Source organism: Papaver somniferum, chromosome 5 (assembly GCF_003573695.1).
Source record: "Papaver somniferum cultivar HN1 chromosome 5, ASM357369v1, whole genome shotgun sequence".
NCBI classification, from domain to species: domain Eukaryota; kingdom Viridiplantae; phylum Streptophyta; class Magnoliopsida; order Ranunculales; family Papaveraceae; genus Papaver; species Papaver somniferum.
The window spans coordinates 199644581-199659403 of NC_039362.1; the positions used below are offsets into that span (position 1 = coordinate 199644581).

The window sequence follows — 14823 nt, forward strand, 5'->3', positions numbered from 1 at the left end:
ACGAACACAAAGTAAAGCGGGAAAAAAATACTAAACATAGTTGAGCTCCTTGTATAGCTCACTGGTGCAATACCACATTCGTGGAGTGAAGAGATGAAGCTTTGGGGAATGAATAGAAAAGTGGGATAATGACAATTATCAGAGACAATAAGGCTTGAATCACACGTATAGACGATGTATCGGCGGGAATATCAAGTCCGCTAAAAAGCAAAAGATAGGGATCCGCATATAGAGAGCCGACAAGGTTCCCTCTCCGGCGAAAGGTAGCATTATTTATTTGTCCTCTCTCATCCTCTATATAAAAGGTCCCACCGTCCATTTCCAGATTTTCATTTCTTCGCTCACACACTCTTGTTGAGTTATGACACATAATTAGCGATAAGTGTAAATTGATCGAAGCTGCTGGCTAAGCCGTACACAGTCTTGATTTTACATTCTCTCTCAGTCTTTAACTGTTTCTTTGCCGCCGAAGAGTCTGGATAAATTTTTGATAGGAGATGATAAACTGACTAACATGTTGCCCTGAAAATCATTACGATAGGAGATCGGACGGACAAAAACAAGCCTATCAGCATTGGGATTAGTAAGGTTTAATGTGGGTCCCACTATTGTGTGGTGCGGGATTAAATTCGGGAGCATCCTTTGATCAACATATCATTTTCAATTTTTTACACGAGCAAATATGGATAGGGGATTGGGGAACGAATAGAAGTTCGACACTTGTCCCTCTTTTTCTTACCATTTTTATATGAAAATTTATACGCAACAACGCGAGGGCTTCATGGTGAAAGGTTATGAAAAGAAAGTGTATCAACTGATTAAAATCTTTGTATGGTTTGAAATAAGCACCTGAACTCACTTCGAGCATACGCACAAATTAATGTATTAAAAATAATTTGTTAAACCCGTCATTCTACCCACGTCAAGTTATTTCACAGAATTATTTTAATTCAGTTCTTTTACTTATTATTTTTTATACATCCACCGTGTTGTTGACTGTTACGAGATTCCAACAAAAATATCCCAACTTCCTTGGTGATGTGATCTAATGCATCTTTGAGCAACAAAGGACTTGTACCATGACAAATTTCTCCATATAAAGCACACTCCACAACATGGATCACACGTATTGAATGTATCTTACCTTTCTATATAGAGGTCCTACAACTTTTGGGTCTTTATTTCCATACTCTTCTTTGCTGGTTTGACATTCTCTCTCTAAATGAGGTAGGATGATGGTTGTGGTGAAACCATGATTCAATGGCCATTTTGAGTAAAAGGTCAGTTTGAGTATCAATTCAAGAAGTATGTGGTGGGATCCACAGAATCAAATTTTGTTTCGTGTGTCACAACAACAAACAAGCATATGGTATTATGGTGTGTTGAATTTAATGAAGGTGACATCATTCCCTCATTGGGATCTGGTGTATTTCTTTTCCTACTGTTATGGGACCACATTTAGTATAGACGAGTTCCTTTTTTTTTTTTGAATTTCTCGTTCTTTCCCACGTAAAGAGATTCTTACGGAATGAGGTGGCCGGCCAGCATGTAGCTCACTCTCTTCCTTCCATTCGCAATAATTTTGGTTGTGCACGGAGGAGCTGCAAGTAAACTTATCGTAATTATTTTCTGAGTGAATATTTCCTTTCTTTTTCGCCGGGGACGGGCTTATAAAAGGGCTAAAATAGGCTATAACCCACCCCTTAGTTTGGTAATAAGAAAATTATGTATGTACATTTAGTAAATTTTTGTTGTTGGCCCATCAGGTTGATGCTGCTGACACTGGTTATCCTATCAATTTAACCCTCTATCTATCTAAAAGAAACTCGCGGCCTTCGACTGCCATGTCCCGTATATAAAATTAGCGTTACCCTAAGTTACATCTAGAGTCTGGCTCTTTTTTTCGCGAAGAAAAATGTTCATTTCAAAACAAAGATTATAAAGTTGTGTGAAAATCTGGTCCGAGACCCGACCATTCAATGGTTTCATAATTTCTCTTACAGTGTTTAGCTGCTTTTATCCACCAGTGAGATATAAATTCCATTAACATTCTCTAGTTTATGTCCCTATCTTTTCAAAATAAGATAGTGGAAATGTTTTTTTTTTTTCTGGTTGTCGACAATAATCCATTTATGCTCAATAAATTGGTTTTGGTCGTAAATAATTTTGTAATACAAAAAAAAAAGTCTTGTAATACAAAAGGTTATACTCTGACAGTAAATATTACCTTTTATACTAGTAATTTTCAGAAGATATTAAAGAGAATGCTAGCAATGTGCATTTTTTTAATCGTGCAGGTATTCCGAAAAGTTTACTGACGGGTATATCGAGTTGGCTTGAAGATGAAAAGCAGCGGTAAGAGAAGGTATAAAGCAAAAGATACGCGTCCAAGTCAGCTGGTCCCCCACCTAAACACAAAGAGGAAATATCCAACTAGGTTCCCTCTCCGTCGAGGCGGGCAGTGTTTCTTTCTCCTCTCTGACAATCTTTGTTTCACACACAATCTCTTCCACACATAATTACCGAGTGAATGCAAATAGATCGAAGCTGCTAACTAGCTAAGCCAACGTTGATCCCCACACTTTTTAGCATATTTGCAAATTGAGTTGCAATTTTTAAAGCTCAAGTACTGGTCTAGAGTAATATACTAGAAACTCTCACGCATTGTAATTTCAAGTTTTTTCTTTGTGATTCTCGATGCTGGTGTGTGATGATTTTTTTTTTTTGACTTAAAAAGGTTGATATACTAAGAAAAAGGTAAAACTCCCGGTAAAAACTGAACCCTATAATATTTACACAAATTAAAATTATCTGTTGTCCAAGGCCACTTTCCAATAAGTCCCAAGAAAGAAGAGAATTTGGAAATCTTTTGTTTATCTCCCCATACATATTTATGAGATGTTTAATATCCAAAATTATCTTCTTCATTTTTGTGCTTTGCCTTGTCATAAGTCTGCTGTTCCTTTCATTCCTTAATGGCCAAGTGATTGCAAAAATCATCAAAGGCCATACCTTCCTTCACCTGTTTCTTCCTCTTTTATTCTTCCAGGCTTGTAACTGCATTTTCGGGATCCCAGCTTACACCCATTTGATATTATAGCTTCCTATGAAGTAACTCCAAACTTTGTGTGAAAACACACAATGTAGCATCAGGTGATTTACTGTTTCAGGTTGTCCATTGAAGATAGTGCGCATTACATTCTGGATCTGACAGCCCCTCCTCATTGAATTATATGTAGTTGCAATAGAGCTTTGAACAGTTGTCCACGTAAAGAATTGGGAGTACTAACTAAATCGGAATCATGAGAACTTTCCAAGTCTTGGTGTGTGATAATGGTATAACATTTTAGTTTGTGAACTTAGATATCTCTCAAGTAACTAAGTCAGAGACACTAAGTCTGGCCATTCAGTACCATGAGAATCCTCAACTTCCTTAGAGTGTGATGTAATGCATCTTTGAGCAGGACTAGTATAATTTACTTGTACTATGACTAATTTCTTCTTATAAAGCACGCTCCGCAACATTGATCACACGGTAAAAAATGTATGTTTCCTCGTCAATTAAATCTATTCGTTACAATATGTCCTATTATAATTATCCTACTACACAGAGATATCATCAATCTCACATTTTCAATGGCCACTTTAGTTCTGGACCCATATGCTTTTAAAGAAAAATGAATAAAGATACAGTACTCTAATGAAAATGCCAAAAGATACACATCCACATCAGATATCACGCAAACATCTTTGGGTCCCACCTTTCTGATTTTGAAAAAAGAAAGAGATTATCAAACCCAGTCTCTTCTCCGGCGAGTTGTTTCTTTTTCTCTCATCTCTATATAAAGGTCTTACCCATAATTCTTCATTTCCAGATTCTTCATTACTGGCTTCGCATTCTCTCTCTCACTGTCTCTGTCTCTAACTGTTTCTCTCACCAAAGAATCTTCTGATACACGCTTTCAAACTGGTGAGTGTTTCGTTAAAGAAACTCTGCAATTTCTTGATGATGATCTTCAATAAGTCCATGTTTAGATTTCTAAGAAGTTCCAAGTATCAATTTGTTAATGTTCTAAGTTCTATTTAGTTTAAGTTCTCTGTAGATTGTCTTTTGATTTGATCTCTTAGTGATTCGTTACTAGTCTTGACTAGTACTGCTATTGTTTCAATCTGTGGCGGTTCGGTAAAAATTCATGAAAATTTAGGGTTTATATACGTTCTAATTCATTATATGATCTGTTTTTTTTTGAGAACCTCTGTAATTATTGATGCTTATGATTTGTCGAATCTCTGCGATTTCTTGATGATGATCTTCAATTAATCCATGTTTAGATTTGTTATCAGTTCTAACTATCGGTTTGTTAATGTTCTAAGTTTAATGTAGTTTAATTCCTCCGTAGATTGCCTTTTGATTTGATATCTTACTGACTTGTTAGTATATTAGGCTCATTGTGATTGTGAATCTCTGCAATTTCTTGATCTTCAAGTGTTCCATGTTTAGTCTAAGTTCGATGTAGTTAATAATCTGTTGTGATTTGACCAGATTCATCTGCATACTAAGGCTTCATTGATGACAGTGTTGTTGTTTCAATATAAGGCGGTTACTGTAAAACTTAGGGTTTCTAGTCTTCCAGCTATATTCAAGTTGGTTTTATACTTTGATTTCGTATTTTAAAGAATTCGATCATGTTTTGTCTTGTTACTGATTTCTGAAACCTCAGCTTTCTTGATGAAGGAATCATTTGATTTTGTAGTAATTAAGCTTTTGAAATTGATGTTCTGATTACCTCATTTGTATGCAGATATCAATCAAGATGCAGAAAAAAGATTCAGACGAAGTACAGCATCACTATTCAGACGCATCAACAGGTTGTACATCATCGTCATCAGGAAGTTATGGTATTAGAAGATTCGGTTCTCAAATTTCTCTAGTTATCCCGCCAAAATCACCAGTTTATCTTAGTCGTCCTTCATCATCATCTTCTTCTAATGAAGAAAACAATCAAATTAAGACCGAGAATCTACTTTATCTTACCTATCCCAGTTTACAGTATGATCAATTGATGAATCAGTACAGCTTTTGTTGTGGTTATCTCAAGGATTGGTCAAAAGAAGTGGATGTTTTAAGTCAAGAAAATGCTGCTCTCCGATTGGTTAGTCAATATCTAATGGAACAAATAGGTTTATCAAGTGATATTTCAGTTAATCATGAGAAGAATCAAAGCTCTGATTATGTTTCTTCTAAAGTTCCATCAGTTTCTATTAACGCAGATTTCGGTAAGCTCACCATTGAAGATAATGGAGGCAGTTGTGGATCTAATACTAATACCAGCCGAGTTTCGAGTCATGAAAACCGAGTTATTCCGAGTTGTGAAGCTCCGGTGACGTCTCCGACCAGTGTATTCGGGAGATTTGATAAAGAAGACAGTAAAATTACAGCAGAGAATCGTCGGTATGAAAAATTAATGGATCAGTTCAGATTATGTTGTGATTCTCTTGATAATTTGGCAAAACAAGTTGATATGTTAAGTCAAGAAAAAGCGTCTCTCCTATTGGTTAACAAAGATCTCACCACGCAATTAAATCAATCAACTGCAAACCGCCGCTCTGCTTACATGTCTTCTGAATTTCCGTCTCTTTCTTTCGTCAGCAGTTTTCTTACTCACAGCATAGGCGATAACGGAGGCAGTACTGGTGGTGGGTCAAATTCTGAGATTAGCAGCCGAGTTATACCGAGTCGTGAGGCTCCAGTTGCGAGTCCAGCCAGTGAGAAACTAGAGAGTGTTTCGTTGCCAGAGAACATCAACCCACCATCCCTACTTATTCGTTTGGGCCATGGCTCAACTGGTCTGGCTTTTATGAATCCTGAGATCATTGTAATGGCTGCTGATGGGTTTGAAACAGGAACAGAATACTGGGTTGGTCCAGATAATGTCATGCATGTCCATCAATACCAAATATTGGATAGCGAGAAGGTTTTTTCTTTAGGGGAAGGTCCGAATCGCATTATTGCTGTATGTGCCGGATATACTTGGTGGTACAGAGACAGAATCATTCCGATATTGAGGGAAAGGATTCAATTGGGCGAAAATCTGTCGATGGAAGAGTGCGCAAGATTCTCTCACGAGTACATGTTAACGGATCCCCCACATGAAGATTTAGCACCTGATGTGGATATTCACCACGAACACGCAGAGATTTTGTTCGGAGGATTTATAGACGCGACGGGTGATATCACACGTCCCGTGAATCAATGGCCTTCATCACCTTCTTTATTTTATGCGGATCATTTGGCCTTTTATGAGATTAACTCTCACACTAGACAGTTTACTCGACAAGAATTGCAAAATAGAGAGTACTGGAATTTTTGCACTATTGGCAGCGGAGGGGGTGCAGCTTTAGGTATCCTTGATACATGTGAAGAGTACTTAGTGATAGAAGGAGTTTCCTGGAGGAGTCAATATCTACGTGCTTTATTTGCTATGCGAGAAGCTATTTCTGAAGATGAAGACACTGATGGACGAGTTTCCATCACCATGATCACGAGGACTGGTGAGTATAGACATGATCACTATGAGTCGGAAACGGAAGGTGAAATGGGGGTTTTAAGACTTGCTATCAGACAATTGTTAATTGAGAGCATTCAGGACGGGTCAGTGAGAATCTTGAGCTCTAGATTGAAGAACAAAATCAACAGGAGGATACTTAAATGGACAAACAAAAAGGGGAGGCCAATCAAGATCAAAAGATACATGAAAAGGACCGTCATCCTTGGGATGCATTAGGAAGGAAGGATATACCATTTCTTATGTTGTTAGCTCCGCTGTTATTTTTCATTGAGAAATGGTTATTGCTGACTATATCTAGGTATATGAAATACAATGAGCTGTTGTCAGTAAACCTAATATGTGAGATATTTTTCTGATTCTTAAATTGCGCTTCATGAAATTGATCCATTTTTCTATCCAGAATTTCCAATTTACTGATGTAAATTTGATTATGGTTTTAGTTTGTTTTTTTTTTTGACCATGTCTTTACTGTGTAGACCTTTGCCTCAAGATATTGGTATATGTACACTTGAGTTTTATATAGTCTAGGAAACAACACCATTTAGAGGGATTGAGTGGAGGTTCTTTCCTTATGTGTATTCCCGTGCCAGACATGAGAAATCTTGGAATGCAATTGCTACTTGTATTATTAAAACCTCACAGCTTAATTGAATAGCTATAGCAGATGCCTCTCTGTAGTGGAGCCGTAAATTGGGTGTTGATAAACTTGTTAGCACCATATTAGTACTAACCTACCAAGACAAAACAGCAAATATCTATATTTACAACTTTCAATGGGATGCCAGCACCTTATGTAGTATCCTTGACTAATTCTGATAAGATGAGCACCTTATGCTTTTAGGGGCCTATACCATTTGATTCTCGAGTCTTAAGTAGAGGTATATACCATTTGCTCTGAGCCAGAGGCGCATGCTTCTATGTTTGTGTACTACTTTGGCTTACAAATACTTGCAGGATTATCCTTGCAAAGTGCCAGTTCGCATGTCTAAATCAAATGAATACTAGCAGAGTTGCAGGTTCTTTCTAAAGTTATATTACTTCATTTTTATGATTGATTGTTGGCACAATGGTTACAAACGGAGTATTGCGTAGCTCCGTTTACATTCGCTGCCTTTTGTTTTTTGAAGCCTGTATCAGTTTTGCATCAAGATCTAAGTAGTAGGCTTATCAATCTTACCGACTTATTAGTTTAAATTGCGGATTGTGTAATGAAAGCTCAATGACAGTATCTTGCGGATTCTGCTGGAAACTTGGACAGGTTAAAATGCATACTTCAGAAACTTGGATATGGCTCCTCTCATTCTGATGAGTTTACTTGATAACATTTGCTGACTATCAAATTTAGCACAATTTGCCACAGCATGCAGGATAGCAATTTGTCAAACCCGGTTGCAGTATTCAACTGCTTTGTTTTGTTAGTGTGAGAATTCCTGGAGAAAACTGTAGAGTCTTTGATCTGCAAAAAGGTCGTAGTGCTTTTCCTTGGCATAATGCAATTCCGCTGTACTGTTTCTACTGTTCTCCAAGCTGGTGTTTTCCGAGGCCAATAGAAAGACTGATAGTACAATTGGATGTCGCACTCTCGCTGGGGTCACGTTCTTGCACATGAGACGACAATATGGCGAAGACTTGGGTTCTTCCTTGGTACGATCCACTGGAAACAATTTAAATCATTTGCTAAGATTTGAATCTGGTTCTAAACTACCGAGTTGGCGCCTTACTGCATTTTTTCTTATGGAAACCACAGCGAAAAGGGTTTCTGTTGTTATCTACTTGGAGCAACTCCTACAAAGCGGGGAGAGTGGTACATCTAAAGCTCTCATTTGGTCAGAAGTGAACAACAAAGAAAATTTTAGAGCTGTAACCGAAGTAAAGTCATCTCAGTACCCAGAACAAAAAGTAAGTCATTTCCTTAAACCGAGTCAGAGAACAAACCCACATAAGTACACAAAATCCATTCTACAAACTGAATCAAATTAGAGATCAAGAAAAAAAGAAACTGTGATAACTGATTGCACCCATTGTACATAGCAGTGAAAGTACACTACAAAAAGCATCACAGATCTAGTCTAGTAGAACAAAAACCCATAATTCTTGTGAATAACCATCAAGCAAGCGTCAAGAGAAAGAGACCTTGATCCCTTAGCTTCAGCAGCAGAAACAATAAATGAATAATTCCTCAATAAATATTAATGTCCTATACGTATATAATTGAGTTTGCCCCACCCTCCTTTCGGCTCTGAGAACTCTCTCTCTTTCTTAGAAAGCTCCTTACATTCCCTCAGCCTCCTTCTACACTCTAGCATAAACTCTCTCTCTTTCTCAGAAAGCTCCTTACATTCCTTCGGCCTCCTTTTACACTGTAGCATAAACACAATGTCTAACCAATCAGATTCGACTTCCTTGTATCGAAAAGTAGACCGGACAATGATCTCTGAAACACATAAATAGACTACATTCTAAAATGAGCGAGCAGCTATACATGGGAACAGTATGTTTTATCCTAGAAGATTGAGATGAATTATGGTAAGCGTTGTATTAGCCCATGTCTTCTTACCTGGTACTCTTTACAGATCCGATTTCCAGTATTCTTCTTCTTCTCGGCAAACACCACACCACGTCGTTGTGTAATCGTCTGCTGCCTCCTAGCAGGATCAACCTTGGTTTTGGAACAAATACAAGTAAGTTGAGATGCGGACAAATGAAAAATTTCAACCTTGCAAGTCAAAAATTAAACCATAAATTCAGGATTAGGAGATAACCTTGTTGAGAGAATCCTTCAGTTCACCTACTGATTCCATGCCTTGTCCAGTACAGTCGCCTGAATCCTTCAGTTCACTTACTTGTTTCCACACGCGCATGAAAACTTTATCGCAAAGAGAAATTTTATGCTGAAATGAGCAACTAGCAATCCCTTCTCTACGTTGATCTCCCTTCCTTATAAGTTCACTAACGAGCTTCTTTTTAGCAGCCTGCCCAATCAAACACAATTGGTAAACCAAAGAAACAAGCTTCACAGAAATGCTATATCCCCTAACACAACAAAAGATTTCAACACCAACGTGTGTGCAACTTGGTCATTCACTGGGAGAACAAATCTTGCCGACTTTATAGAAAACTAATGAAGGTCTGGAAACACACGAGTTAGTTGTGGACCACATGGAAAGGATCCAACAATTTAACTTCCCATAAGAACGGTCACAGAAAATTTGTTCATCCATACACTACAGCATCACAAAAGCAAATGGATCACAAGCTGTTGTTGTAGAATCCAGAGTCCAGACACCCGATAAAGCACATAAATAAAAATACGAAAGAGCAAACACAGCCCGCCGAAATTAGTTTTGGCACAAGGCAACAATACCTTTTCAACGTTCCCCCGAACTCTTGCAGTCTGAATTGCTGCATCTTTAAACCAATCAATTTCAAGATCTGACGTAAACATGTCTTTGATGGGAGCAGTTTTCTTGAAGGTCTGGAGAGGAGTCCCAACTTGATTGCACTTCTTCAAAATCTTTGCAACTATCTCTGCAGCCTGGGTAAAGTCAAGTATGACACCCATTGCTGAAATCCGAAATGCAGCCTGGGGAATCAAATACAAGTCGATCAATAAACAAAATAGAACTCAAACATACAAGCAAATCAACAACAGTGGTGTAGCATCCCATTCTCACATCCTTACATTTAGAAAATTAAGGGATAGCCTCTTCTACAGAAGAAAGAAAAATGTATTACACTTGCTACATTAACCGAAAAACAGCAGATGACGGGCATAAAATGTGAGTATTAGGCGCAGTGATGTATTCATGAAATGTAAGATACCATCTGAACAAGACAAGTCTCAGGGAGTACAGTAATTAGTTTTTTTCTTAGTTTTCGCCAGGTACTCGCAGGAAATCAAGGATACACGGTACGAACTTACACGCACATTTATTTCATCTTATATAGACGAATACCCCTCTTTGTTGCAATTGCAATTAATCAAGTACTGAAATACCATAGTGATGATAAGTCAAAAGTTCAAGTAGAATACATCAGACCTTATTGCCTGCCAGATTGTGTACAGCAACAAAACCAGTATCTAGAGGTGCAAGAGGACCCCAAAACATTGCAAGACAATCTGTGTGCTCGGGAGTGGAATCTATTCGATGCAAACGATTGCCACCGTCTTCCTGGGCATAAATGGGTCTGGTCTGGTAACGTCTCCAACCAGCTGAAACAATGATTGGGTCTCTTGTCTTCAATAATTTCCTATGCCAGCTATGTCGCTTAAGCCTCGCCTAAAAGTACAAGAAAAACATATTCAAAAATCGAAGCATACACTTTCTTTGAGAGGTTTCGTATTAAAAATAAAATAAAATAAAATAAAATAAAGAGAGAACTAAAAATCTGGGTATCCCTCATTTTCATGATCCTTCACATAAGGGTTATTACTCAAGTTTTAGGTTCTAGTTTTTGGTTCACATACATTAATATATTAAATCGATTCAACCTCGGAATGAGACTAACTCCGCCTGTGTAGTTTTTTGGCACAGCCTGTCGTAAGCCAGGATAAAGGAGGAATGTCCATGTTGGGCGCGAGCCCACAGTAAAACCCCAGACATTCCCCTACGAGAATAGGGTCGTGGTCAGCTTGGCGAGCCAGCGATACACCAATAGAAGGCAAGAGCAGTACCAAGATGGGTGCTTGGGAACTCCTCGTGTATCTTTGTTTGGTTGAAAACAAGCCATTCCCTTAAGAAAGGGCGGGAGCAGTACCTATGGGTGACTGTTTCGGACGTCTCCCCTTTCCAGCCTACCCCAATTTGTTTGGGACTAAAGGCTTGGAAGAAGAAGAAACCTCCAGAGGAGATTGAGTTGACATTTTCACAAGTCATGGACGTACTAGTTAAAAAATTCTGAATATGCATCCTAGCACACATCCTAGAAAGTGGAAGAGTGCTATGATGCGGACTGACAATTGCCTAACGACAATACATTCAAAAGTTAGTGTGATACCTGCATATATCCAACATTCTCATCTTCGAGACTGATACCTCCGACGAGAATAGGGCAATTGGGATCAATATTTTTAGTCATCTCAAAAGGGACATCATGAACCTCCAACTTTAAATAAGTTCCTGCTCTGAAACCCTCAATCTCCGATCGGGTTACCTCATCATTATCGTTGCGTTCATCTACATATTCTGCATCCTTGTCATAGAGAAGACCCCAAAGACCAGACATTGGTGCATAAAAGAGTCTTTCCTTGTCATTCACTCCCTTCATTTTGGCAGCAATTGGTAAAGAGCAGGGATCAGCTAAGCTTGTAATACCATATACAGGAAAATCACCAGCACCAGCAATATGCACCTGGTATTATACACCTTAAATCAGTACTTACAGTAGTGGAAGAAAAAGTGAAAACAATATGTTGGATATACAGAACAATGGGCCGGAAACTAATAAAGCATAATTTACTGTGTTTACTGCTCATAAAAGCAAGCATATGTTTGCAACAACGAATAACGCAAAAATTCCTTTTTTCATATAGTATAAGACTCCTAAAAGGCCTTCGGGATATGAAAATTATTCAATTAACATCTACGGGGCATGACTCCAAGTGGGCTCAACATCGAATTTTCTTTAAGCTACATTTATGAAGGGTAATAGTACAACATTGCTTAGATCCCCAAAATAAACAACAGCTACAATATGGAAGGGCCATTCCACTCATTGCCTATAGGATTTGAGTTGGATGCCCACAGACTTTTAACAACATTATTGTAAGTCTAGATCTTTTATATGGGGCTCATAACACAACAATTCTCGTTCTTTGATATGCTCTTATTAAGAAAATCGACAACCAAATCAAACATAATACAGTATGATATTTCACAAGGTGGCCAAACAAGAATATGTTCCTAGAAGTCTAGAGTTCTGAAACTAATAGAATCAAAGCACGTTTGACGTGCACCAATAAAAGATACCAAGTATTCAGAGAGAGTGAGAGAGAGAGAGAGAGAGAGTCAAAACAACCTAGCTAGAGAAAGTACCTTAGTTCCTCTCTTAAAATTACTGCCTCGGAGATAACCGTACATAACTATGTTTCTATCACATTTATTGTCAATCTGCACTCTTTCCGGAGAAGTAACATCTTCAAAATGATCGACTAGCACATAAGGATGTGCAGTTTGCCAGGACAAAGGATTGAATTTCATAACTGATATGAACATTGCTAGATTGTGAATTTCATCGTCCATGTACCTGTTAATTATAAACGAATAAGAAACAACAATGGATAAGCGGCAATCCTTAATTGAGACTTGCAGATTTTTTTCTACTAATAAGTCCATTAAATTAAAAATTAGCAACAAATATACATTAAATGCATGAATCATATGACCCTAGTAATCTAAACAAAAACTTACATTCCATTGTCAAGACGTGATAAGTAGAATAGTTCTGCTCCGCCGTATATTTCGTTCCGGAACTGACGACTGAGGCGCTGCTTGGTTACCTTTAGTTGTCCATCACATTTGATCTTATCAAGATGTGAGAGGACACCAATAACATTTGGAAAGCCGTGAACTTGTAGAAGGTTAAAGAACTCAAATGTTTCCTGAAATCAATAAAGGCATTTTGCAAGAAGAAAGAAAGGCCTCAAAACCACCATATTTTCAAAATGAACATCTTTGAAGACATAATAACTAAAATATTTTATCTGCATTCTTTTGAAAATGAACAGAGACTGAGAGTCTGTGACTTGTTCTTAGGCATCACACAGCAGGCATACAAATACAATCACAAATTCCAATTCGCCTTGTTTCATGTATCGGTGAATAATTGTCGACGCAGTGCAGTTGTATCATGCCGCTATACATTAAAAGAAGAGGAAAATTACGGGTGAACATCATATATCATAATAGATATGTGAGAAGCTGTGTAACGACGAGTGGACTACATTTTGCTGTTAAAAGAATTACCCCGTAGGGACACGTATGAACTCTACTCTGGTACTCGTTCCCAACACAGCAGCATAAAATTTTAACATTTCTGCAACTTTTTCTATAAAGCATGAAATGATAAAAGAAGCGGGAATGAACGAGAAGAAGAAGACACATGATTGTTTATTTTTTCAAAGTATAGCGTGTCATGCTTATTTGATCAAAATGTAACTCATGTGTAGTGGTTATGTATGTCTAACTTAGTGGATGATGTATGCACACTTGGCCTCTGATATCGTCGAAGAACCAGTACTAATACTCATACCCATATCGTTGTTATACATGTGAGGAATAGAGACACTCTAAACTTGGTAATGATTTTCCCCTAGTCAAAGAAAAGCCCAGGGCAGTGTCATTGGAATAAATTCAAAAGGTTGTACAAGAAAGTTCATGATGGCACATTAGAAAGCTTTTTCACAATTAATCATGTGCATGAAACATGTTTCTGGTATAAACTGTAAATCCAGTAAGGCAGGAATCAGAACAGTCATTCTTGTACTAATTAAAACAAAATCAACACAAACTTTCTATTGTCACTTACCATTTCAAACCCATAACTTGCATCAATACAAAATAACACCAAATCAGCGTATTTTGCAGCATCTATCATGCCATTAACATCATTTGGGCACTCCACAAACTGCAGCCGCCTATGCTTACCTATCAAAAATACAACAAAACAAGATTATCACATGGGCATGAAGGGTTTAGAACAACTAAGACCACATAATGCAAACAACAAGTACCTGATACCACAGTAATAGGGCCTCGAACGTTATCTAGATGGTGCATAGTGAAAAACTTCACTAGAGATTTAATCAGCATGGATTTCCCAACCTACAATCGTGTATTAAAAAGGGTCATAATCTCCTAATTGATTAGAAATAAGATAATCGACAAAATTATAAACAAAACATAAACCTCAATTTAGATTAAAAGCAAAGAAAATAATAATACCTTGGGAGGTCCTTGAACTAGAACAACGTATGGAACTGGTTCTTCTTCTTCGAGATCATGTTGCAATTGTACCTCTTTTTGATCAGTGGTTGCTGCTTGTGACTGCGTTTCGACTGTCATCACTCTTTTTGTCATAAATTATCAAACTGTTATTATAATCCCAATGACGAACAAATCTACCCTCGTACCGATTACTAATTGAACTAAAAGAAGAAGAATCGATCCCCATCTCAACCCTAGATTACACCAGCAGAACTAATTTGCCCAGAGGTTTTTCTATTTTAACTCGGTGGAATCTGTGCCCCCGTGGT

The 14823-nt window shown here is 37.8% G+C and overlaps 1 protein-coding gene across 2 annotated transcripts; it reads right to left on the reverse strand.

The window, feature by feature from the left end:
* Window positions 1-8447: 8447 nt before the first annotated feature.
* On the reverse strand, window positions 8448-14823 carry LOC113284250 (ribosome biogenesis protein BMS1 homolog). 2 transcript variants are annotated; one of them, XM_026533665.1, is made up of 11 exons: window positions 14513-14823; window positions 14302-14392; window positions 14097-14215; window positions 12980-13170; window positions 12605-12815; window positions 11568-11921; window positions 10610-10849; window positions 9934-10152; window positions 9332-9541; window positions 9127-9228; window positions 8448-8929 (listed from the first exon to the last, which is right to left on the reverse strand). In XM_026533665.1, exons 1-11 carry the CDS (start codon window positions 14645-14647, stop codon window positions 8759-8761), a joined length of 2043 nt encoding a protein of 680 aa, XP_026389450.1. In that variant the 5' UTR covers window positions 14648-14823; the 3' UTR covers window positions 8448-8758. The 2 variants fall into 2 exon arrangements, with proteins under 2 accessions (XP_026389450.1, XP_026389452.1); XM_026533667.1 differs by having other exon boundaries at window positions 8875-9003.